We start from the raw sequence: 26,608 nt of genomic DNA on the forward strand, positions 1-26,608 counted from the left end.
CCTCCGTCAGGTCTTTTGACATCGAGTCTAGTGTTTTTATTGCTAATTAAGGGACTTGGTGTGGGTGTGATCCCTAAGGTCTCTTTCTGTCTCTGTCTAAGCTCCTGGTTCTCTGTATATATTAGTTGACTGTTAAAAAGAAGCCTCTTATGAGAGGAGTTAAACGTTCTTAAAATGGTTTTGTGGCACCATGAAAATTCTCAAAGGACTCCCTTGTGGCCTTCTGTGTTGCCCAGGTGCTCCAGGAGCAGATCCGTGCCCGGGACAACATCAGCTATGGAACTAATTCTGCCTTAAAGACTCTGGAGATGAGGCAGCTGTCCGGTCTGGGAGATCTTCGAGGGCGAGTGGCAAGGTAGGCGGTCAGATGTTTGGGACTCCACTCCTCAAGAGCTGTTTTTCATAAACTTCATTTTCATGGGGAATATATTCATGAAACTCCAAAGCAAATTCTTTGCATTCCTCTTGTACACCCCCTCCTTTGCCCATAAAACTGAGCGGTGGAAGTTAGACATGGGTGTGAGCGTGCTGTGATTTCTTGTGTGTGGAAAAAACAGTGGGAGGGCTCAGCTGACCTGTGCGGTGTGGCAGGGTAAGGTCTGTATGTTTACTGAATCCAGTAATGCACAAAGTTGGGACTTAACATTTTGCATGGCTTTTTAAACATTTAATTTTTCTTATAATTCATTTGTTATTAAATTATTTTAAAATTATAATTGACATGCAGTATTATATTAGTTTCATCTCTACAATATAGTGATTAGGCATTTATATTCCCCAATAAGTCTTAGTCCCCACCTGATACCATGCCTAGTTATTACAATATTATTGACTGTATTTTTATGTTATTCTGAAAGTATTGGTCTGTGGTGGGGACACAATTTTAAAAACAGCTTTCACTTCTGATAGCATGGAAAGTGCTGTTCTAGCCCCTCACTTACTCAAATTGTGCTCCCTGGACCCGTGGCATCCGCCTCACCGGGGAGCTTGTTAGAAGTGCCCACCGTCCCCGAAGTATTTATGGGCCTCTTCTGCCCTCTGCTGCTATTTAAGTCAAGCACAAGTCTACGCAGGAGCTGCGGAGCTCAGAGGTAATTTGAATCGTTCTGAGGTGAAGTTGACCGTGGTCTACAGAGAGTGGGAGTGTAAAAGGACTCACAAGGCCTCTTTGGAGCAGAGAGCAGCAGTGTGAGGAGGTATTTGTGCAGACGACACCTGCTGGGCCTTGCCTGCTGGGCTTGTGTTTTGGGTCTGCTGGATGAACATCACTCTAACAGCAGAGATTTAATGGAGGCCTGGCTGGCCTCTCTTCAGTGCTTTTCTGTCCTCATCTGAGTGAACGCCAATCTCCCTTGTATGACCCTTAGGGACAGAAACCCTGCTGACCTCCTCATCTCTCTTTATTCTTGCACTATACCATTCAGCAGTGATCAACTGCTTGTTATTTCTGGAAGGGGCCGTGCTCTCCTATTTCAATGTCTTTGTATATGCTCTTCTTATACCCAGTATTCCTTTCCCCCTTCTTTTCTAACTTCTAGTCAGCCTTTAGAATTCTGCTCCAATGTCTCCTCCTCCAGGAAGTCTTTCTTGGTACCCCTACTCTCTTGAGCTCCCCTGGCATTTTATGTTCTATTGGGTCTCTCTCTTGTCTTCACTGTGTTGGGGTAGAATACTGTCTTTTATTTTTGTTGCTGGAAACAGTCTCAGGAAAACAGTAGATACTCAATAAATGTTTGTTTGGATGAATGATCTAGAAAATCACTGTAATAGGGTAGAAAAAACTTGAACCCTTTCTCTGGAGATTAGCTTAAAAAAAAAACAAAACAAAACCCACAGCTCTGTTATGGCTCTCAGAACAGTGAGGAGTTAGGACTTCAGAGCTGCAGGGCAGAGTAGAGACTTCAGGAGAACTCCGAGGATCTCCTTGGTCACGTCAGCTGTGGGCGAAGACTAAGTGAGACAATGCACATAAGAGCTCAGTGCGGCGCATGGGGTGGCGTGCACACACAGTGCATGGGAGCCGCTGCTGTTAGCTCAGGGCAGCAGCAGTGAAATTATCCTCAGCGGGGAAATTATCCTGGTTCTAATTACAACATGAAGAAATTATCTTGACATAGTTTCAGAAATTTTACTTTTTTTCCCCCTGCGGTTTCTTATTGACTGCTCCCCCCAGCTTGTTCCTACTCTGCAACAAACACTTCTACTCCAAAACAATGACAAAGTGCGCTGTGAGCACCACAATGTTTTTGCTGTTTTATATTGGTCTTTCCCTTATAATGTTAACGGGACTTGAATTGTTGAAATAAACTCATGTGAGATAAAAATTCTTTGATAAACTTTTGGCTTTCTGGTATTGGCTATGTTATTGTATTGAAGGAATCTGTATGAACTTTTTAAGTGATATTCTTGAATTAGTAGGCTGCCATGTTATTTCAGATTTATTTCATAGTGTTTTGGAGCAGTTGGTGATGTAATTGACAGGAAACAGGCCCTGATGCCTCCCCCTCTAGACCCAGCTTAGAGGGGCAAAGGCAAATTTGCCTGTGAGGTGAGAGGCACCTGTATCCCCTCTAAGCATAGCATGCCCTAAAAAAGACTTTCTCAGCATTTTCCATTTCTCCCTAAAGCAGAATATCTAAAATATTTGGTCCATTTTTGCCTTGTCTTCTTCATCTTTCCAAGACTCAGTGGGCACATCCACTTTTCTCTATGAGGTCTGCTTGCATGGTGTCAGAGCCTTAGAGAATTATCCAAGGCAGATGTGCAAGTTCCTGAAAGGTGAGCAGGCCCAGGTGCAAAGAAAAAAAAAGATAAAATTGGACATCATCAGATTAAAGATTTTTGACTATCATAAATAACACTGTTCTGAATATTCACATGGGTTTTTTGTCATATGTTTTCATTTCTCACACACACACACACACACCCCTAGGACTATAATTGCTGAGTCATACAGTAAGTCTATATTTACCCTTTTGGGGAACGGAACAGCCAGGTTGTTTTCCACAGTGGCTGCAGCATTTTCCACTGCCAGCAGCAGTGCATGAGGGCCCAATTTCTCCACATCCTCTCCAACACTTGTCTGTAGTTTGATTATAGCCAACCTAGTGGGCGGGAAGTGGCGTCTTGTAGTTCTGATTTGCATTTCCCTTAATGACTAATGGTGTTGAACATCATTTAATGAGCTTATTGGTGATTTGTATCTCTTCTTTGCAGAACTGTTTGTTTAGATCCTTTGCCCATTTTTAAATTGGGGTATTTGTCTTTCTATTTTTGAGTTGTAGCAGTTCTTTATGTATTCCAGATGCAATTCTCTTATCTAATATTTGAAAAAAAATCCCCATTCTGTTTTCTTTTCATATTCTTAACTGGGTACATTTGTTTAAATACCTCTATTCTTTATTCATATTCTCTATTTAATGAGACATTGTCATTAAACCTTCCTTTACTTTTTGAAGCATATTTCTTTTATTTATTTATTTGATTATCTTATATATATATTTTTTATTTTTAAAAGATTTTATTTATTTATTTTTAGAGAGGGAAGGAAGGGGGAGAGAGAGAGAGACAGAGAGACAGAGAGACAGAGACATCAATGTGTGGTTGCTGGGGGTTCTGGCCTGCAACCCAGGAATGTACCCTGGCTGGGAATCAAACCTGGGACACTTTGGTTCCCAGCCCGCACTCAATCCACTGAGCTACGCCAGCCAGGGCTTGATTATCTTATATTTTTAATGGCTGCCTTGAGTTTTTGTCTTTTAAATTTGACTTCTGTTCCATCTTGCAGGCAGTTGCTTTTGTCTGCTGCCCCTAGCCCACCGTGTACAGTTCACATTTTTCTGTTTCTTTGCATATCTCAGAATTTTGTTAGTAACTGGACACTTTAGGTAATATGTTGTTGCAGTCTCTATGCACACACACACACACACACACACACGTGCACACACACACTGGAGTTGTCTTGTTGGTTTGTTTGATGACCTGGCTGGACTGTTTCAGTGGCGTCTATTTCCCCCGCGATGTGAAGCCCCAGACGTCACTCCTCAGAAGGCACTGTTAGTACCACACCCAAATCTTAGGCTCCACTAATTGCTGGCATATTGCTCTCCTTTTTATGACAATGCCCTAGAACATAAGTTGCTCTATGATCTGATTTAATCAAATTATTACCAGCACTTAAGGGCTTAATGATGTATATATACAATAATTATGTGTATGATATATATATATATACACATACAAATACTTATATTTTATATATATACACACACGTATTAATTATTACAATGTGGAAGATGGGAAAATGTTTTGAACATCATTGCTTTTGGTGTGCTCTGCCACGGTGTTGCAAGCTGTGAGAGAAGTTCTGCTTTAAGCATGTTGCCCATGTGATACCTCTGGGCCCCGGTTGGACTTTTCTGACCGCCTCCCTCCTCTCAGTGATCTGTTGGCCGAGCGATAGAGTCACTCTGCCACCTGATGGCCACAACTAGGAAGTGTACCTGAGATCCTGCCCCAAAGACTGGAAAAGGGAACATTTGGAATCTGTAATATAAAATATCAAGGATGGAATAGGACAACTGATTGGGTTCATCGCAAGTTCTGTGTAACTAAAGTTATTGAGCATGCGTGCATCTATGCTAGAGTGCGGAGGCCATCTTTTGTGTTTTTTTTTAAAAGATAAAAACAATGTCTTTGATTCGATACTAGATGAAAGAGCAACATTGCTTCCCCCTTCTTTATATGTACATTATATATGTAAATATATATTTACATATAATTTCAAAGTTATAAAAATATGCAAGAGTCACCATTTGTTAACATTCTGTCTCATTTACTTGGTTATTCTATCATATATAATTTTTTTCTGAAATATTTGAAAGTAAGAATAACGTTGCTTTTAACGTAAAAAAGTGAGCTGATTCCATTGTGTGTTTACTGATGAGAGGATTTGGTATCTCACACCGTGTCTCTCTGCTTCCCCTGCCCGCTCTGCCACTTTGCTTATAAAAGTACACAAGTGATCGGGCGGGTCATAAACAAACAGGCAAACTATGGCATACATAAAATTAAAATATGAAGGCTCACCAGCTCCATCTGTTTTACTCCTTCAAAGCAACTAATGTTAACAATTTGGTGTCTGTCCTTTTAGACTTTTGTCATACATTGTTGTAAAATAATTATTTATTATTGTAGGAATATAATGATTTGCAGCAAAATAATTACCTAACCATGTATTGTGGGCCTCTTTCTAATATACGTACATGTAGATCTAGCATACTTATTTAATTATTTATTTATTTTACCCTCACCCAAGGACATGCCCCTTAATTTTAGGGAGAGGGGAAGGGAGACAGAGAGAAGGAGAGAAACATCAACGTTTGCCTCTAGTATACATCCCAACCAGACCGGGGACCCAACCACAGCCTAAGCATGTGCCCTGATCAGGGATCAAACCTGCAACCTTTTGGTTTCTAGGAAGGTGCTCCAACCAGCTGAGCCACACTGGCCAGGGCAATCTAGCATACTTTTTCATTGGATGTGGGGTATTCTTCTGCATGTATGTACCATAGTTCAGTGTGTCTGTGTAGTATGTTTGTTTCTGACTGAGACACAACATAAGCTATAGCTAGTGAAAATGGTGAACCGTACGCTTCAAGATAATGTTGACACCTTTCCAAATAACTTTCCAAACACATTACGTCCCTTGAACAGCTTTGTAAAGATGATGAGACCAGTCTGATATAGTGATACCTGAGAGTGTCCATCCAGTAAGCTTATGTTTGGATTAGAAAATAATGCTTTTCTATAGTATTTTTGTATTTCATGGTATGTTAAAACCCCAGGTTTCCCCAAATATATTTTAAACAATATTTTGCTAAAAATTATGAACTCAAGAGTCTGTATTTGGTGTTGATATTTTAACCATTATTTGTGAATTGGGGGTGATTTGTAGGGACTAAATGAAGCAATACATATGAAGTATCTTGTATAGTGTGTGGTGCCTAGTAAATATTCCTTATGTTTGTTCATTCACAGATCTTTATTGAGCCTCTACTGCATGCAGGGCACTGTGCTAGGAACGAGGCTCTAGTGATGGAACAGGCAGAGAGCATCCTTGCTTACACGGTGGTGATGTTCTGTCTCACAGGGGAGACGACATTAAACCGCTTACTGCAAAATATTTAATTTCACTTTTTATTTGGATCATTCAGTTTGATTTTTCCTTGTTCACAGTTTTGTGTCTTCGGAGTTAATACCGAGAAATATATTCATCTTTCAAGATTTAGGGTAAATGCTGCCCAATTGCCCTCTGGAAAGCTTGTAAACTTGTTTTCCCACTTGCATTTTACAAACTCCAACACTGGACATTAACATTGAAAAAGGATTTACAAAAGCATAATGGCATATTGTTCTTTTAATTTATATATATATGTTTTATTATGAATATTGAAAATTTAAAAATGCATTCGTGATGTTTGTCAGATTTAAAAAAATTTTAAATATTTAAGTCAATATTTTAAAGATTTTGTCCTGATAAATTTTTTCCATTACTTTTTAAAAAGGTTGTAGCATTCCAACAAAATGACTGAGCTAGACAAGTTGTTCCACCTAGAACAAATGTGAGTCGGCACCAAATAAGGACCAAGTTTGGAATAATTGAACTGGCAGCTTAGTTTCTTCCAAGTCTGTAGTGAGTTACATCTCCCAAGGGTTTCCTCAGTTTGCTCACCATTGTTTCTCGCATCCCACTCCTCATCTCTGGGTGCTCCTGTCTTCTTACCGAAGTGCATTTTTTTAGTGACTCCTTCTCTATGGGCTGTGGGCGATGCATTTCTTAATCTTTACATGTCTGAAACTGTCTTTATCTTTGTTTTGCACTTAGTCTTGGATGATGGGTTATTTTCACTCAATATTTCTCCATCACCTTGTGATGCCTATTGTTTTCTGACACTTGTGTGCTGTCTTATAGTCAGTCTTTAGCAGGTTATCAGTCGTTGGTAGTTTTTATCTTTATGGTTCTTTGAATCTCGGCATGCTCTGTTTATTTTTTTCTGTTTATTCTATTTACTCTATTCTAATTACTGATCCCATGATGAATTCACTAAATACTTTAAAAACTCATGTCTTTCTTCAGTTTTATGAAATTGCCAGCACTCGCACCTCAAACATTGCTTCTCTGTCATTCTCTCCATTTCCTCCTTTTGGAACTGTTCAATTCCTCCTTGACTTATGGTAGTAACATCTATGTACATTTCCTCCTTGTTTTGTAAGTATTTTTCCTGTTTTGAGTCTCTGCCTTTGCTGCATTCAGAGTGAGCTTCTTGCTACTATCTTCTAATCCACCAATCCTATCTTCTATGGTGTCCAGTCTAGAGTCTGTTAGGTGTGTTAAGACAACTGTGTAGTTTATTCCCAGGGTTTCTATTTTTTTCCTCTTATACACTGGCTCTTCTTTCATCACTGCCTAATTTTGATGGCTAATTTAGTATTCTCTTGATGGATGTTAATCTAGCTTTGATTTTTTTAGTATCTTAAATATATTTATTCTAAGCACATTTGATCCCAGGTTTTTTTAATGATTTCCATGGCTGGTGGAGCTCCACTCAAGTCTCTGGTTTCAGTTACCCTGGTCATAAGTGGAGCCAGTTGTTGATATTGTTGCCCTATGGGAACTGAAATTTCTTTTTTAAAAAATAAGATTTTGTTGATTTATTTTTAGAGATAGGGAAGGAGGGAGAAAGAGAGGAAGAGAAACATCAATGTGTGGTTGCCTCTTGCTTGACACCCACTGGGGACCTGGCCCGCAGCCTAGGCATGTGCCCTGGCTGGGAATTGAACCAGCGACCCTTGGTTTGCAGGCTGGCGCTCAATCGACTGAGCCACACCAGCCAGGGCTGAAATTTCTTTTTATTACTGTTGGTTTTCAGATATAGAGCCCCAGCTAGCCTCTGACACCAGCCAGGACAAAACATGTGCTTTGCTCTATCTTCTGTATCACCTGTCTGCTTTCCACTTTCTCCCATTCTCTTTTGTCCTTTGGCTTTATGCCTTTTTATTATTGTTGTTATTATATTCATCTAGTGTCATCTTGGTAGATTTTCAGAAGGGAAACAATGTAAGGGCATACATGTTGTCCACCATGTTTAACTGAAAGACCAGGTAGTAGTTTCTATTTGCAACATTTTAATACAAAGTGATTCGTAAATTGATTAAACATTATAGCTTATTAGAAAGCCTTCCAAGCACCTGTATGCTGCTGTCTTTACTCATGGCTTATAAACTCTAAACCTATAATATTTTATTTTCTCTAGCTTCTGGAGGGGGTATGATTTAACTTTGGTTAATTGCTATGCTGTTTTTAATTGTTGATTGCAAATAGTCTATGTGATTTAGAGAGTGAGACCCTTTTCAGTATCCAAATCATTTAGGGAATCACTCATAAGCCTTGTTCAGGCCTCAGTGCAGATATCACGTCTTGGAGAGCACAGCCCCACTACATTTAGGACGGTTGTGGACTGCTGATTTACTGAGAGCCTGACTGGCCGTGGGCTTGTGCTCCTTTGTGAGCATTTATAATGACTTGTTCCTCAAGTTCCCAATCTTCTGAGCTCACTTGTCTGAATCAGGGGATAATGAACAAGATGTCAAATGTAATTTCCATCAATAATAGCAAAATATACATGTAAGCTAAATAACATTTTAGTAGAGGTGGCATAAATTTTTTTTAAATTTCTAGGTGGTCTAGCATGTGTACTGAAGAGACAAAGTTCCCACTATACTGTACTTCGTACAATAGACACTCTGCAAACACTTGCTGAGTGAATGAAGGAATTGTGGGTTGGGGTTGCAACCACAGCCTCTTCCCTTTTACTGTACATTGCCTTGAATCTGACCTGACTCTTTCATGACAGTAGCATAAGCCCACATGTCTCCAGCTCTGGCTTCCTTGTCCTCCAGCCTCATTTCTGCTTTAGGAGGGGCCCAGGCAAAGATGGTAGGATAGTGCCTAGTTCATAAAATTGTAATACATTTTTTGTATATGGCTATTGATTGAAATATTTTCCTTGTGTAGCTATTTATTTCTGACTATAAAAATTATTCATATTTATTTCGGGAAAGTTTTACAATTTAGAAAATAATGAAAAATAAAGTAAAAATCACACATAGTCCAGAGATAGTTGGTTAATATTTTGCATGTTTTCTTGTGATATTTTAATGACTGTATGTATGAAGGGCCACTCAAGGAAACAGAAAACACTCTAAGTGTTTTAGCAGGAAAGCATTGAATACAGAAAACCACAGCTTGCAAAATCATTGGATGATCTGGGAAATCAAAGTGCAGGACACTTAGTGGCTATTGGGAAACAGGAAGTGGAGAGTCCCAGGAAGGAGCCGTTGGTGATCTCCGCTGCCCGCAGCATGGAAGGAAATGGTTTCTAGGGGTGGGCCTAGAAGTGGCTGCAAACCCAATGTTAGTGGTTCACCCAGGTGTCTGTCTGCCTGCCTGCTGCTGCCGGAGAAGAATAAGGGATTCCCCTTGTCTTCTACCTCCCAAAGCTCGCATCAGTGCCTTTCACGGGGGAATCTAGTGAGGGAGTCTGGGAAGTGCAGGTGTGGGGCTTCTGCCTGATGATACGCAGAGAACGTTCGCAAGGGGCAAAATGCTGTGTCAGTTTTGAGTGAGCCATTCATAGAATTGCTTCCCCGGGTCACCAGTCTCCCAATATGTTTTTCTAAGTCTTTCTCTGTTAGTTAATTCCTATCTCTTATTCTGGTCAAAATGAACCACCTCATAAATTGTTTGAGGTTCTGCCAAATGTGAGGGTTTCCCTCCTATAATACCCTTAGCACCACTCCCAAGTGGAGTTTTAAGTGTCAGCAGTTTTCTAGAAGATACCAGAGTATCAGGTATGATTATCTGTAAATCAGGCCCGACTTTTTTTCCTTCAGTCCATTGGGTTATCGAACACCCCTCCAGAGGCCGCAGGCGTGAGTCGCAGGAAAGCTGGCACAGTAGCAGGACGAGGCTGTGGGAGTCTGCATCCATGTAATTTACTTTCACCTTTACAACCTGCTCAAGCTTCCTGTCTGGGCATACCCCTCCCCTCAGAGATGGAGTGCTGCTCAGTGCCCACCTGCAGGGCTTGTTATTCCTACGGACCGCCCAGATTTCATGGCCACTTCATGTCCCAGGACTGGGCATGCTGTCTCTAGCAGAGCCCAGTAGCAAGCCAGCAGCTGCTTCTCAAAGAAGGAATGGTTGTGTTGGAACAAGCGGTGACTTTGCTCTAAATCCCTCTGGGTCCATTCTGTGATTTTCCTATTAGGTCTAGACAGAGGCTCGTACATAGCTTATCTGCCACTGATTCTTTGAGTACCATTGGAACTGCCAAGCTGTAAGGCCCAAGGGGAAGAGCCTCTTTCTTGGCTGCTTGGACCCGCTGTAGCGCCTTCCCCGGGTCTGGACCGCCCTCAGAGAACACAGCCCTGTAGGCAATTTGGTAAAAGGTTAAGAGGAGCACTTTTCAGATGTGGTAGAAATCGCCTCCAAAATTCAAAGAGGCCCCAAACTTGAAAGAACTGAGGTGGTTCTGGAGAATGATAGACTGCATCCGACATACTCTACACGCTTTTTGTTTTTTGTAGGGGGGCTCTCACTGCATAAGTGGTTTTGTAGTCATGAGCATTGTAAAGCCTTTGCTCTTTCATGGTTATGTCCCTGGTCTTATTAAGCACACCCCTGTGGTTTAACTTTAACTTAAAAACCATAATGAGGGCAGCTCTCTGCATTCATGTGAACCTCTGTTAAAAAGAATGACTCATAGGCATTTTCTTTGAGTAGAATCATGCATTTTATAGTATGTCAGGAAGTTTTGGCACTTGTCTTTAAACTTTAATGAGAACTAGCTTTGTTGTTTGCCTGAACAGATGTGATGCCAGCATAGCCAGACTCTCTGCTGAGCACAAGACGACCTATGAGGGGCTTCAGCACTTGAACAAGGAACAGCAAGCTGCCAAGCTTATCTTGGAAACGAAAATCAAAGACGCAGAGGGACAGGTACGGCCCACTCCAGGCAGCCAGTTAGGAGTGGTCCTTGTTCCGAGCTAAGAATAATGTGGCACTGACTGTTTCTTACAGGAGACGCTAGGTAGGGCACCCAGCGTAAGTAAGCGTCATCCCTTTTCGTTGCTTCTCCTTCCTCCCAGGCCACTGGGGTGGCACTTCCTGAGCATGGCAACCAGACCACCGAGATGTTTCGGTACAGTCCTAGTTTCAAAGGTTCTTTCCTCTCATTCTTAAAACAATTAATATACTCCAGAAATTCTAAATCACAACTCCAAAGCTGCCTCTCGCACACGTAAGTGACCTTCCAGTCGTCCCAGTTTTGGGCTCAAGAAAATGTTGCTCTGCTCACTGGGACTCACTGTATGTGCTGCCTCATCCCATGGTCTGTACCTGCAAAACAGTCGGGACAAAGCTTGAGGATAAGCTGGCTAATGAATTTTTAGGGTATTCCACCTTGAAATTTATAGAGTAATTTCACAAAGCAAAGTTCTTGGCATTTTACCATGTGCTTTTTGGCTACTTAGAACTTCCCCTTTGCCAGAATGGGGCGTGTCGTTGTAGGCCTTTGCCCACAGTCTGTGCTCCACTTACTGTTCTTCACTTAAAAAGGGACCATTGCAGGAATGTGGGGCATCTGGCCAACTCATTGGATTAAAAACACGGTGTCTTAACCACATACAATAAGTGAAAAACACAGGTATTATAAAACCATAAAAAGAAGAATAAAATGACAAGTTCAATAACTTTTGTCACAGAATGAGTGAGGATAGGCCAGAAAATAAATGCTAAGGAAATATTAAGGTTTCCGGTAGATAAGCCAAGTAAAATGCACATAGATATCCATAAAAATGTGTAGTTTTTCTTTGTTCTGGACTTGATAAATACATGTTCCATGAACCTTTAAATAAGGAACATCGAACATTATACTTGCAGAAAATACATTTCATATAGCACTTGTTTTATATTAAATGTTAATAAAAAGATAAGGCAAATGCGCAGGCAGTGAGAGAAAGGAGTGAGAGGGATGTTCTTTACAAATCATGTGTTCCGGTGACTTAACGACATGGGGTAAGTCTGGGACCTTAGTGGGTTTTGTAAGCAATAAGCTTTCCGTTCTCTGTGACTAGCGCTCGATCAGTGGTGAAGCCATCCGGATGGAGGTGACTGTATGTTGTGCCAGCGGGTGGAGGTAGTGTTCTGGGCAGACACTTGCTCCTTGGAGAGCGGTTAGGGGCTCAGCATGTGCTGACTTTTGATGGGTGTGCATGAGAGAGAAGATGGCAGTGGGCAAACGAGGTGAACTCCTAGGTGAACACATTCAGTTAGACCGAACCTGAACCTCACTGGCCTTGAATACAGCTATTAAATGTCCTCTGAAATGACCTCTGAACACAGCTGATGTGCTGTCACCAGCAAAGCCTCTTTTCCAGATTTCTCAGCTTTTGAACAGAGTGGACTTGTCGATATCGGAGCAAAGCACCAAGCTGAAGATGTCCCACAGAGACAGCAGCCACCAGCTGCAGCTTTTGGACACTAAGTAAGTAATCAGCTTAGAGACATTTTTATTTTGGTAGAAGTTCTTTATGAACTTCTTATTGCTGCCATTTTTTTCCTCTTGGTTTTTATTAAATTGCCATAAAGTGAAAGTAATACTGGGAGTTCAAAGGGAAAGTTTCCGGGTAGCATGCTGTCACTTCACCTTCCTAGTTTTTGGTTTTGTGGTTGGACAGTAATCCATCTATTCATTTGATAAAATACCTGAGCACTGGCCTAGGTGCTGAGGATAATTAATGAAGAGAAACAGACTCTATTCCTATCCTTGTGAGGTTTACAGTCCAGGGATTGATGCTCATTAATTAATGACTAAAATAAGCATTTGCTATATTATTACTAATAGTGATTAAGTGCTTCATCGGAGAGGGACACAGTGTGGTAGGATGAATAATGGTCTCCCCAATGTCACCACGTTACCTGTGGATATGGCCCCTTGCATAGTAAAAAGAGACTTTGCATATATGATTATGATTTTGAAGTGGATAAATTATCCTGGGTTATTTCAGTAAACCTGATGCTACCCTTCAGGTCCCTGTGGGAGGGAGACAGGAAGGTCAGGGTCAGGACAGAAGACCGTGTGACATGGAAGCAGAGAGGGGAGTGGCATGCTGGGAAGGCGCAAGGAAGGGGCCACAAGCTGTGGAAGCTGAAAAAGGCAAGGAAATGGTTCCCCCTTCAGAGCCTCAGAAGGAACCACCACTGCTCACACCTCGACTTCAGTCCAGGGAAACTGATTTTAGACCTCTGGCCTTCAGAACTGGGGGAAAGTAGATACGTTGTTTTTAGCCACCATGTGGGTGGTCATATGTCACAGCAGCCACAGGAAGCTGATACAGTGGTGCTGTGAGGGGCAATAACGGGGGCCTGGTTGCGAGGTCTTTCTGAGGAGGCCTTGCTTGAAGTAAGAGGTGAAGGGTGAGTGGATTCACTAGGTAAAGAGGGAGGTGGGAGCACAGGAGATGGAATAGCCTATCTTTGGGAGAAATGTGGCCCTGGCTGGTGTGGCTCACTTGGTTGGAGCATCATCCTGTAAACTGAAAGGTCACCAGGTCTATTCCCAGTCAGGGCACACACCTGGGTTGCAAGTTCGTTTCCTGGAGGAGGGGGTGTAAAAGAGGAAACCAATGGATGTTTCTCTCTCACATCAATGTTCCCTCTCATACCTCCTTCTCTCTTTCTCTCTCTCTCTTCCTCCCTCCCTTCCCCTTTCTCTAAAATGAATAAGCATGTGCTTGGGTAAGGATTTAAAAAAAAGAACCTGCAAGATGGCAAATGGGCTGGGACTGAGACTGAGGGGAAGTGAGGGCTGGAACAGAGATGTGAGACTGGGGAGGAGGTGGGCCAGCTTACAGGGCCTTGTAGACCTCCATCAGGCCTTTCTGTTCCTGTCACTAGAGCAGTAAGGAGCCCCTGGAATATTTTAAGTAGGTGAAGTGACACACACACACACACACACACACACACACAATTTTTATCAATGGCCTTGATTGCAGTTGGGAATGGATCACAAGGGGTCGAAGCAGCGATGGAGACAGCATCGCTATCAGGGGCACACTGTTTGGTAGTCTAGGTGGGGGAGAGGTCTGCAGTAGGGTGAGTTGGAGCTCTCTAGTCAGTGTCCTCTAGTTTGTTATACTTTCCTGTTCTTATAATGGCGCTTCAGAGTCGCTGTCCTTGCCTGCAGTGAAACTCGCCTGCTCTTCTGCTCAGTCACACAAACCATACGCCTTCTCCTATCACGATTTCATGAGTTCGGCATTTTCCTGCCAATGCAGAGCCAGTATTGACTGTATGTTTATGTGTGGGTGTGTACATACATGTATATTTGACTTAATATATATTTTTAAAAGATTTTATTTATTTTTAGAGAGAGAGGAATGGAGGGAGAAAGAGTGGGAGAGAAACATCAGTGTGTGGTTGCCTTGCACGTCCTCACTGGGGAACTGGCTCACAACCCAGGCCTGTGCCCTGACTGGGAATTGAACCAGCGACCCTTTGGTTTGCAAGCCAGAGCTCAGTCCACTGAGCTACACCAGCCAGGGCTGACTTAATATATTCTTTAAAAGTGACCGCAGGAACTTTGGTAGAGGCTGGTGGAAAGTTTAAGTTAATCATTCTCCTATTCCTCATATCTCATTGCCTCCATGGTTAATGCTATTTCAGTGTTGCTGCCAGTTTAACAATTTACTTGTGAAAACCACCTTTCTTTCCTCTAATTGTGTGTATCTGTATAATTATTGAGTTATGTCACCATTTCTCATAGAGTGTACGAGCTGGCCAAGCACAGAAAGAGCTCTCCAATCTTTTCTTTGATCACACAGGAAGAAAATTAACATTTTAGTATTTTTTCTTCTGTGAATTATTTCCTTAGGAGATATTACTAGTCAGCAGACATGGACATCTTTATTTTTCTTTCTACAATTTAAAGTTTAGAAGTCTACACACAAAGGCTGTTTACAGAGGAAAGGGGACAAAGCCTGGGGCCTGTGTGAGGTAGGGGGACATATTGCAGACCCAAAGGGTGAGACACCAGTGGGGTGAACTAGGGAAAATCCCATTCCACAAAGAGGTTGTGTTGTAAGGAGACTTAGCTGTCTAAATCTCAGCTCTGGGTAGAGGAATAAAAGGTATTTCTTAAAAGTTCAGGGTCACAACATAACCTTTAGATGGATTTAGAACTATAATTTGCCTTACCCAAGTGGCTTGAAGAAAACCATAGTGGGTAATTATCTCAGAATGACCCTGATTTGGTAGTGGCCTGAGATTCCTGGCCAAAGCAAATGCAAATCCTCAGTGTTCCAGTCTTCCCACAGACCAATGAAGTACTAAAGAACACAAATTTACAATAAAATATTGTGAAACAACACAAGGAAAAAGGCCACATATGTGATCGAGTCAGAAGAAACAGCAAAAAGCAGAATCAAAGTCCCGAACATTGCATGTATAGGGATTATTGCATAAAATCAGTATATGTGTACATGTGTGTGTATACATGCATGTTCACACACACACACACATCTTGAAATATGACTAAGGGATAAGAGATTATCAAAAATGACCCATTAGGATTTAAACAACCAGATAGAACGTCTTCAAAATATAATAATCAAATGAAAGCTGTAGCCTCTGACTGTACCAGACCAGGGAGCCTGAACAGTGGCCCCAGGCAGCCTTTGGCCCAGCCTATGGCCCCACCTGCTTGCTGAGCACAGTCAGTCCCAGGCAGGGAACCCAGCCAATGACCCTGCCCAAACCCAAAATGTGGCCTGCGGCCCTAGACTGGGGAACCCAGACAACAACTCCACCGACCGCAAAGCACAGCTTCCAGCTCCACGCAGCTGTGAGTACACTGGTAGCCCTGCCTGACCAGGGAGCCTGGCCAGTCACTTCTCCCAACAGTGGAGCACAGCCAGCAGCATGCTAAGTTATGGAGCATAACCTGAGGCCATGTGATCATGTATCCCAGCCTGTAGTCCTGCCTGAACCTGGAGCCCAGTTAGGGGCAGCATCTGGCCAGGGAGCAAGCACAGTGTGGGCCCCACCTAATCAGGTGCAGTTGTGGAGCCCAGCCTGTAGCCCTGTACAATCATGGAGTCCAGCCAGCAGCACCACTGTGTCAGGGGACACCGCCTGCAACCCCAGCCAACCAGAGGTAATTCCAGGGCCCATTTAGTGGCTCCACAGGACAACGCAGCTGACCCAGAGCCCTGCGAGGACAGGGAGACCAGCCAGTGGCCCCCACTAACATGGAGCATGGAATGCAACTCTGCCCAACAACTAGAGATGTAACAGACATATATAGATCATTCCATCCAACACACTTTTCTTAAGCACACATATAACATTCTCTAGGATAGGTCATATGGTAGGCCACAAAACAAGTCAATAAATTAAGATTGAAGATTGAAATAAAACCAAGTATCTTTCTTTCTTTTTTTATAAACCACAATAGCATCAAATTAGAAATCAATCAGGAGAAAAACTGGAAACTAAACAACCCATTCCTGAATAATCAATGTGTCAAAGAAGATCAAGAGGGAAATTTTAAAATCTTGAAATAAATAAAAATGGAAACACAATGCAGCAGAACTTATGGGATGCAGCAAAAGCAGTTCTGTGAGGAAAGTTTACAATGATAAAAGTCTATATTTTGAAAAAAGAAAGGTTTTGAATGAATAACCTAACTTTATTCTTCAAGGGATTAGAAAAAGAATAAGAAACTAATCTCAAAGATAGCAAAAGGAAAAAATAAAGCTTAAACTAGAAATAAATGAAATATAGAATATAAAACAATTTTAAAAAGATTGGAAAAATAAGCAAAACTAATTTTTGGTTTGTTTGAAAGATAAACCAAATACACGAAACTTTAGCTAGGGTAACCAAAAAAGAAAGAAAGAGAATTCAAATAAATAAAATTATAAATGAAAGAGGAGATATTACAACTGATACCACAGAAATGCAAAGGATCATAAGAGACTACTGTGAACAATTATGCCAACAAATTGGATAACCTAGAAGAAAATCAATGATTCCTGGAAGCATAAAATGTACTAAGGCTGAGTTATGAAGAAATAGAGAATCTAAATAGAACAACAATGAGAAGTGTTTAGGACTGCTCTGTGTAGCCCCGCAAGGGGCTAGTAAGTCTCCCTGGAAAACCAGGTAACGCAGGTGGCAGACATGACCCGATTCTAACACTGAAGGTTCCTGTGGGAATCAGGCCTGAAATGTACATTGTATCCTTTGAAGCTTGCTCTGCTTTGCCTTGTATGGCTCTGTCGATACAAACCAGATGTGTAAATTCAAGGCATAAGGAGTAAACTCTTTTCTGGTGAAACACATCTTAAAGACCGTCTGGTGTCAGCATGACTAATAGACCCTGACATATGACAGATCTTTGTGTTCCTTCAATTGTTATCTATAGATAATACCTCTTTTTGTATGACATAGCCTTTTGACAGTGACTGATGTGTTATGCATGTATGCTGTATACACCTACACATACCATTCCCATTGAAAGCTGTTTGGGAGAAGGGCTCAGGGAATTCCCCACTAAAGGGAATTACCACTCTCTTTCCTGCTGGAACAACGAGATCGTGTCCAGGATGATTTATTTCTCATTGTGGTGCCTGGGAGGAGAGCTCTGCTAGATGGAATTCCTCCCACAAAGAAGATTGAATCAGTAATCAAGTACCTCCTGACAAACAAAAGCCCAGGACCTAATGGCTTCATGGGTGAATTCTACCAAATATTTGAAGAAGGATTAATGGCAACCATGTTCAAACTCATTCAGAAAATTGAAGAGGAAGGAACACTTCCAAACTCATTCTATGAGGCCAGCATTACCCTGATGCCAAAGCCACATGTAAATGCTCTAAGAAAATATCCCTGATGAACATAGATGTAGAAATTCTCAACAAAATACTAGCAACCAAATTCAAATGTACATCAAAGGGATCATACACCATAATCAAATGGGATTTATCCTTGGGCTATAAGGATGATTCAATACAGACTAATCAATCAATGTGATACACCAAATTAACAGAAAAAAGGACAAAAATCATATGATCATTTCCACGGATTCAGAAGAAGCATTTCAACACCTTTTCATGATAAAGATTACAAACCTAATTAAGAAGGAGTATACCTTTTCCTTCTTAAGAAAGAGGAGTAAGAAGGTATAGAAGGAGTGTAATTCAGCCTAATTAAGGCCATATATCATAAGCCCACTGCTAACATCAGACTCAATGATGAAAATCTGAAAGTTTTTCCTCTGAGACCAGGAACAAGACAAGTGTGCCCACTCTCACTTCTATTCATCATAGTACCACAAGTCCTAGCCAGAGAGAGTAGGGAATAAAAAGAAACAAAAGACATTCAAATAAAAAAAAGTGTTGTAAAATTATCCCTGTTTGCAAATGACATGATATAGAAAACTCTTAAGACTGCACCAAAAACATTGTTAGAATAAATGAATTCAGTAAAGCTGCTGTGTTCTGTGGTCAGTCTTCCTGGTTATACAGGGTTGCAGGGTGTGCTCCACAGTTAGGCTCAGCTGCTGGCTTGGCTTCCTGCCTGGGTAAGGCCAAAGAGCTTTGTTTTTAATGGCCTGAAGTTGTACTTATCATTGTCCAACTTAGTCCTGTGACCACACCTAACTGCAAAAAAGGCTGGGAAATGTAGTCTGGGGCTAGGCAAGCCATGTATCTAGTTACATTTGAGGCAGGCTTTTTCTTTTTTCTTTTCTTTTCTTTTCTTTTCTTTCTTTGCTTTCTTTTCCTTTCCTTCCTTTCTTTCCTTTCTCTTTTCTTTTCCTTCCTCTTTGTTTGCCCTCCCTCTCCTTCCTTCCTCCCTCCCTCTCTTTCTTCCTTTCTTCCTTTCCTTTCCTTTCCTTTCCTTTCCTTTCCTTTCCTTTCCCTCCTTTATCTTTATTTTCTTTCTTATTCCCTTTTTTAAAAAATCATTTCCAGTACAAAATGCTGCATTTGTTGTCTACAGAGGATTTATATTGGGCCAACTATCAATATATACTGCCTGCTAGAAGGCTATGGCTCAGATTATAGAAAACGTCCTCCCCATTAGTAGAGTTTGTTGCATTTCAAGCCCTTATTTGCCTTCTGGAGCACTTTGTAAAGAAAATGTGCTTTTCTTCTTTCTCTTCTTCCTTCACATCTTTTCTGTGCTTCTGTCTCTCACTGCAATCTGGAGTCTGGCACAATAAAATAGTTAGCTTTCAAAAGATGAAGATTATATAGCATGTGAGTTTTATATCTTTCTATTGGTTCTTTTTCAAATCTATACTTTATTATTTCTTTTTTTTAATTGTTGTTCAAGTACAGTTGTCTCCATTTTTTCCCCCACCATTCCCCTCAACCCCAGCCATCCCCATCTCCCACCTTCGATCCTACTCCCCATTGGCTTTGTCCATGTGTCCCCTATACGTGTTCCTTGATGACCCTTCCCTCTTTCCCCCTCATTGTCACCTCCCACCTCCCCTCTGGTTATGTCAGTTTGTTTTTTATTTCAATGTCTCTGGTTATATTTTGCTTGTTTTGTTGATTAGGTTCTACTTATAGGTGAGATCATATGGCCTGGCTAATTTCACTTAGCATAATGCTCTCCAGTTCCATCCATGCTGTTATGAAGGGTAGGAGCTCCTTCTTTCTCTTTGCTGTGTAGTATTCCACTGTGTAAATGTACCACAGTTTTTTTATGCACTCATTTACTGATGGACACTTAGGTTGCTTCCAGCATTTGGCTATTGTAAATTGTGCTACTATGAACATTGGGGTGCATAGATTCTCTTGAATTGGTGTTTCAGGATTCTTAGGATATAGTCCCAGCAGTGGAATTACCCGGTCAAAAGGCAGTTCCATTTTTAGTTTTCTGGGGAAATTTTTAGTTTTCTGTTTTTCACAGTGGCTGCATCAGTCTGCATTCCTGCCAACAGTGCACTAGGGTTCCCTTTTCTCCACAACCTCACCAGCATTTGTTGTTTGTTTATGATGGCCATTCTGACTGGTGTGAAGTGTTATCTCATTGTGGTTTTAATTTGCATCTCTCTGATGGCTGCATTTGAGGGTTTCTTAAAACGGAAAAAGAGGCAAACAGATATTGCAGATAATTAGGAGTTTTATAGCAATGGGTGTTTATCTTATTATCATGATTTAAGACACGTATTCTTTTGTACTTTCATTACATTTCATAATAAGAATAATAAAGTAATTAAAAGAAGGCAGCAAGTTGGAAGTGTTATTTTAAGGTATTTGAAAAGCGAAAGAACAAGAGGAATGAAGGGTTGGTTATTTTTTCTTTTGATTTTCTTTTTTATTTAAATTAGAAGATATCTGTTTGGAGGCCAGAGGAATTTGGAGGATGGTATAGAGAAAGGACCCAGGCAGATGGAGGAGGAGCCCAGGGAAGTAAGGGAGCCTGGAGGGGAGCGGGGCAGTGTCCTCTGAGCCAGGAGCATTAGGGGACCCGCAGAACTGCAAAGATTAGCACCTGGTGTGGCTTTGTGTGCCTCTGTGACACTGCAATGCCCACTCTGTCAGTTCTTCATGGGCAGAAAGTATCATCAGGTGCTTTTCTGTTACATCCTCTTCCCCTCCCCACCCCTGCCCAAAATAGTGCTAAATGCAAAGAAAAGGTAAGCAGTAATTCTGAGTGAGCACAGTTTACTGCTGACCCGTTCGTAAGACATTTGATAGTCAGAGACTAAGGTTGCTCGATGTCATTGTCAAATTGTTTACATCTAACTTGCTGTCTCCTTTATTGTAGATTTAAAGGTACAATTGAGGAACTCAGTAACCAGATTTTATCTGCCCGGAATTGGCTGCAACAGGAACAAGAACGGATAGAAAAAGAACTTCTACAGAAAATCGATCAGCTTTCCTTGGTTGTTAAGGAAAACAGTGTAGGTATTGATGTTTATCAATAACATGGTAAAATTAGTTGGCAGGAGCCTGCAATATCTCAGCAATACCTAATCATTTATCACCGATTCACTTAGCACCACATTAAGCTATTCGATTTTGTCTTGCCTGAGGATTCATTTCCGTGGTTTCATATTGATTCTTTGTATTTGTTATAATGAGATGGAGCATGTTGATTTGTTTTGGTTAAAAGCTAAGTAGAAAATTTTAATATTTTCAGCTAAGTGAAGACCTTAACAAACCAAATTGCCCATCTGCTTTTCTAAATGAAACAAGAGCAATTACAAACTTCAACCTAGCTTATTTTAATGTCACAATCTGATAAAATAGTCTTGATTGGATTTCCCCCTCCAGGCCCCCCAGTCACATGTAACCACAGGATGAGATGCTGTTGTGCAACATGTAAAGAGAATTCACTGTTTTCTCTTCCAGCTTCCTTCTCCTTTTACCCCCACTCTCCCACAGGACTAAGATTTGCAGAACTGCACAAAAACGATGTTGAGAAAGCCTTTTCCTACATAGTATTCAAAATCACTAGACTCTGAAACCAGTACTTAGCAGGCCCTTTTTTGGTTTGGGTATTTAGCCTGAGCATCTCCCTCTTCCTTCCCTTTTCTTGCACTGCTTCCTCCTGTTGGACTTTGATGGAGAAGAAGTGACTGGTATAGTTGGCACCTCTGGCTCTGCTCTCTGAGTGCCCAGCTGTTGAATTGCAGACTGTGCACTGAACAGCACTGCAAGAGCTCTGTCATGCCATGGCCCACCTACGGCTGGAGTTTGTAGTCCTGGCCTCCAGAGCTCACCTGCAGATACAGATTCCCTACGAATGAAGCATGGTGGGAAGGGAAAAGGGAAGAGAAGGAAATATTTACTGTATCAAATATTTCTTTAAGTGTCCTTCACATTTTTATCAGATTTACTGATTGATTTACTTAGATTTATGCTAATACATTTGTAGGCTTCTGGGTCTTTGGATCACTGTTATCTTTACATGTGGGTTAGCCTAATAACTAACAGTAAACCCTAGGATAATAGTGGCTTTAATAAGATAAAAGCTTATTTTTTCTTTCACATAGAAGATATCTGGGTACAGGAATTGCGGGGCTGATGTGGTAGCTTGTCAGTCCTCAGTGCCCAGGATCCTTCTGGCTTAATTGCCAATCTTAGAGAATGACTCTTATCCTCATAGTTCAAAAAGGCTGCTAGAGCTCTAGTCATCTTGTCTGAATCCCAGGAAAAGAAGAAAAAAAGGAAAGGGCAAGGGTACGCCTCAGCTGTCTTTTAATTTTTCCTGGAAGCTACCATATACACTTGAACTTGCATCTCATTGGCCACAACTTAATCATATGGCTGCTCCCAAATCAGGAGACAGTAGAAAATGTCACCTTTATTCTGGGTGACCTTATACTCAGCTGTAAATCAGGGGTCTGTTAAGAAAGAAAAGGGTAATGGATATTAGGGTGACCAAGGAGCAACCTCTGCACTTCTGTTCCCTGCAGACTGTTAGGTGGCATTCTAGCTGATGCAAATGCCATACAGACTCTCTTTTTGGAGTAATCAAGTGCCATTCTTATCATGGGTCTCAGGGAGCCAGTGAAAGGGACATGGAGAAGAAACTCAGCCAGATGTCAGCCAGACTTGACAAAATAGAAGAGAGTCAAAAGAAGCACGTGGAAGTGCAGAGAACAAGACAAGAGGAGGAGAAGCTGCACGGGCGCATCAGCAAGCTGGAGCTGCAGATGAGCGAGGACCTGAAGGACATGAAAGCGGAAGTTGATGCTGGTAGGCCAAAAAAGAGACAGCTCTCATTGTTTATTTTCTGTTTCATCTAAAAACCATCGAATTACTGTATTTTGCTGTGTATATTGCACACTTTTTGCCCACATTTTTGAGGAAAAATAGGGATGTGCATTAAACATGGATAGTACCTCAATACCTTGTACTGTTCTTGTGTTTTATAATTAGTTGTTACATAAAATTTCTTGTACCACTATATGCTAAAAAATAAATGCTAAAATTCCCCCTTTTTGAAAAAAAAATATTTTATTTATTTATTTTTACAGAGAGGGGAAGGGAGGGAGAAAGAGAGGGAAAGAAACATCAATGTGTGGTTGCCTCTCATGTGGCCCCCACTGGGGACCTGGCCTGCAACCCAGGCATGTGCCCTGACTGGGAATTGAACTGGTAACCCTTTGGTTCACAGCCCACACTCAATTCACTGAGCTATACCAGCCAGGGCTAAAATTCCCTTATACTACAAAAAACCAAATATCTAAATATAAATAAATAAAAGTTGAATTAAAAATTAAAACAAAATGTTTTTTTTCCCTAAAAGTTTAGGCTAAAAACTTGCATGCACTTCATACATGGCAAAAGTACAGCATTATTCCCCTACAGCTCCCATGAATCTGGTAGTGGTAATAACAGTGAGATGTCATCAGGTGATTTTGTAAGCAGCTATGCTGTATTGACTAAAACATTGTTTTAATTCCAAGTACAGGAAGAGCCACCATAAGGGACAAGCAAACAAAATGAAAATTGCTTAGCTTGCTATTGATGTGCAGTCTCTTCAGTGCTGCCTACAGATTCTTTTCAGTTCATAGCCAAGGTCAGTGTGTCTCAGAGCTAAGCACATATCTTGAGGGACTTTTTGAAGTCTTTTTTTATAGACTGCTGGCAATATACCACCATGGCAATGAAGGGTTTTCCTCTACTCAACAGTCAACAGGGCCCATTAATTTACACTTGGTTGGAAGGAAATGTCAGAGAGAGCTGATTTCAGGTTCTGAAGTGCCGTCATGAAAGGAGGGGTTAGATTCCACACGGAGTGAGGAATACCGAACTGGAACTAGTAAGTGGACATTACTGGAAGACAGCTTTTAGCTCAATGTGAGGAGGAAGTATAACAGGTCCTCGAATAAGGATCAACATTCAGCATCATTTTAAAACTCTTGTTTGTGTCAGTTAGCTGTGGTAAAATTGGTTTTGTTACTGTCATTTTGCTTAAGGTCACAGAACTTATTGTTAAGTGACGGCTTACTGTATCCTCGATTAACTGGCCCTGAAAGACACTGGTGGCTTTGTGAGTTTGAGGGCTCTTCATCACTGAAAGTGTTCATGTGGAAGCTGGTCGGTCATGGTCAGGAAAGAGAAACAGTCTTGTGGTGTGAGAAGGAGGACTAAATGGTCTCCTAGCTCCTTCCTGTTCCATGATTCCATCATTTCCTTCTGTGGAATTATTGTACTTTGGCTGCATGGAGATAAAAGTACTTAGTTATGCCAAGAATAATTTTGTTGCTACCACTGAAGTTTGTTATTTAAGTAGAAGCCACAATTATATTTATGAATTGAAGAACTTGTAAAGATAAAAATGAATTTTCTTTGTTGGTCTTTGGGCTATTAGAATTCAGTATTTGAATATTTCATCTGTGTTTTACTTTGCATCATTTCCTGAGTGAATTTATTATCATTTAATCAATATACCATTGAGGTTTTTACTATTTAGTACCTAATAAGGATGTGTATGAACTTTTTAAAATTAAAAATATTTATTTTTTTCTTACAAAATTAATACATTTCTTAATGGGAAATCATAAAGTACAAAATATTTTTCAAATACTCACACCTTCTTTAATCCAGAGGTCATTTTTATGTATATCTTTCTACACATGTAGGATATACATGTATGTGCTTTTTCATATGACAGAGCATGCTGTGCATGCTGATCGGTGACCCACTCTTTTATTTATTATTGGTATATCTTTCCATTCAATAAAAGCAATAGTTTTAATAATGTTTATACCTATTTTTCATGAATTGCAACATAAAGGAAATTTCCTGAGAGAAAAATCTAATTGTATGAATGAAGACAAGAGCTTTCAAACATTTATTTTAAAAACCAATAGGAATACAGAATAGTATGAAATTCTCTTTTGATGGGGATTTTTTTTCATTTTCTATCTTTTTATTTGAAATAATTTCAAATTTAGAAAAAGTGTAAGAACAGTTCAAAAATTCAGTATGCCTTCCATCTAGATTAATCAATTGTTAATATTTTGGAAATTTATTTAATTTCTTTCTCTGTGTGTGCACTTATGTGTCCATGTGTGTGAATATAATTTTTTATAAATCATTTGAGAGTACATTTTAGAAGTTATGATGCCTTTTTATCCCTTTATTATTTCAAGCTATATACCTTAAGAACAAGGACATTCTCTTAAATATCTATAGTACAGTGTAATACTGATTAATTGTTTTCTGATATTCAATTTTCAACTTTCACCATTGTTTTCTTTATAGCAAACCTTCCTGGCCTAGGTTCTAATCCAGAATCACACATCATATATTTAATTATCATGCTTCTTTACTTAGTCTCTTTTAATATGGATCAGTTCCCCAGTGATGTTGACATTGTTAAAGAATCCAGTCCAGGACTTTGTGGAATGTCCCACAGTCTGGGTCTGTTTGCTTCCTCTCAGTTAGATTCAGGTTGTAGGTTTTGGACAGAAATGCCACAGAAGTTATGTGGCCTTCCCTGCGTACCTTACCAGGGGGTATATGATGATGGTTGTCCAGTATTGGTGAAATTGGCTTTGATTATTTGGTTAAAGTGTAACTGCCAGATTTCTCCATTGTAACTGTCCTTTTCCTCTTTACAATTAAAAAGTAACCTGCAGGGAGATTCTGTGAAACTATGTAACTATCCTGTTTCCCAGCACAGTTTTACTCCATTAGTTTTAGCATCTATTGATACTTTTTGCCCAAATCAACTATGACTATATGCTTAGTCATATATATATAGAATTTATAGAATTTGATACAGCATTTTTTTAAAACAAATATTAACTTCGTGAAATTTACCTCTCCTTAAAGGGTTTACAGCCATCTATGAAAAGCATAGGATCCCTCAGGCAAGTTCTCGAAGCCAAGATGAAACTGGACAAGGACCACCTGCAGAAGCAAATCCAACAGATGCAGAAGTCAGAAGCTCCCGTGTGAGGGAGTTGGGACAAGACCTCAAAGGCGTTTTGCCAGTTGGTGTGGGAGTTAGGTACTTCTGTAGCCAGGTTGTTGTGGTATCTGGAATTGTCCTGTTCACGTGTGCATGTGCCAAGAAATGTGTTGTCATGGGTCTAAACGTTTACCTTGAGTCTTGAAAACACTGTCTTTAAAAGTATTAAATACATTTTTTACCACTTTATTCCACTTCTCTAAATTCAGTGGGATATCCTGCCTTCATTCCCTGATTTGGAAAGGCTCTTATCCCCTTCATTTTATGAATGAAAAGACTAAATTTTTGAACCTCATTGTCCTTCAATGCTTGATGCTCTAGCCAAGACCTTACTATTTTGAAATGTCATGGTGATTTTTTAAATTAAGAAAACTAATGAATTGTCACAGAAATGTGTTGCTTCTCACCCTAAATTAAGAGAATGTCCTGATGGATTAGAATTCAACCTTTGAGTCAGTAGTTGGATTTTTATTATTGTTGTCTGTACATTGCTTATATCGGTTATCTTCTTATAACTCTTCTGTCTTTTGTAGG

The 26,608-nt window shown here is 40.5% G+C and overlaps 1 protein-coding gene across 1 annotated transcript in view; it reads left to right on the forward strand.

Moving 5' to 3' along the window:
* FAM81A (family with sequence similarity 81 member A) overlaps nucleotides 1-26,190 on the forward strand; it is a 69,421-nt gene extending 43,231 nt beyond the window's left edge. Inside the window, 7 exon segments of the mRNA XM_028507240.2 lie at nucleotides 237-355; nucleotides 10,933-11,062; nucleotides 12,502-12,608; nucleotides 20,909-21,044; nucleotides 22,650-22,845; nucleotides 25,936-25,955; nucleotides 25,957-26,190. Of these exon segments, the coding sequence (XP_028363041.1) occupies nucleotides 237-355; nucleotides 10,933-11,062; nucleotides 12,502-12,608; nucleotides 20,909-21,044; nucleotides 22,650-22,845; nucleotides 25,936-25,955; nucleotides 25,957-26,061 (813 nt within the window). The 3' untranslated portion in view covers nucleotides 26,062-26,190.
* Nucleotides 26,191-26,608: the final 418 nt, after the last annotated feature.

Source organism: Phyllostomus discolor, chromosome 1 (assembly GCF_004126475.2).
Source record: "Phyllostomus discolor isolate MPI-MPIP mPhyDis1 chromosome 1, mPhyDis1.pri.v3, whole genome shotgun sequence".
NCBI lineage: Eukaryota > Metazoa > Chordata > Mammalia > Chiroptera > Phyllostomidae > Phyllostomus > Phyllostomus discolor.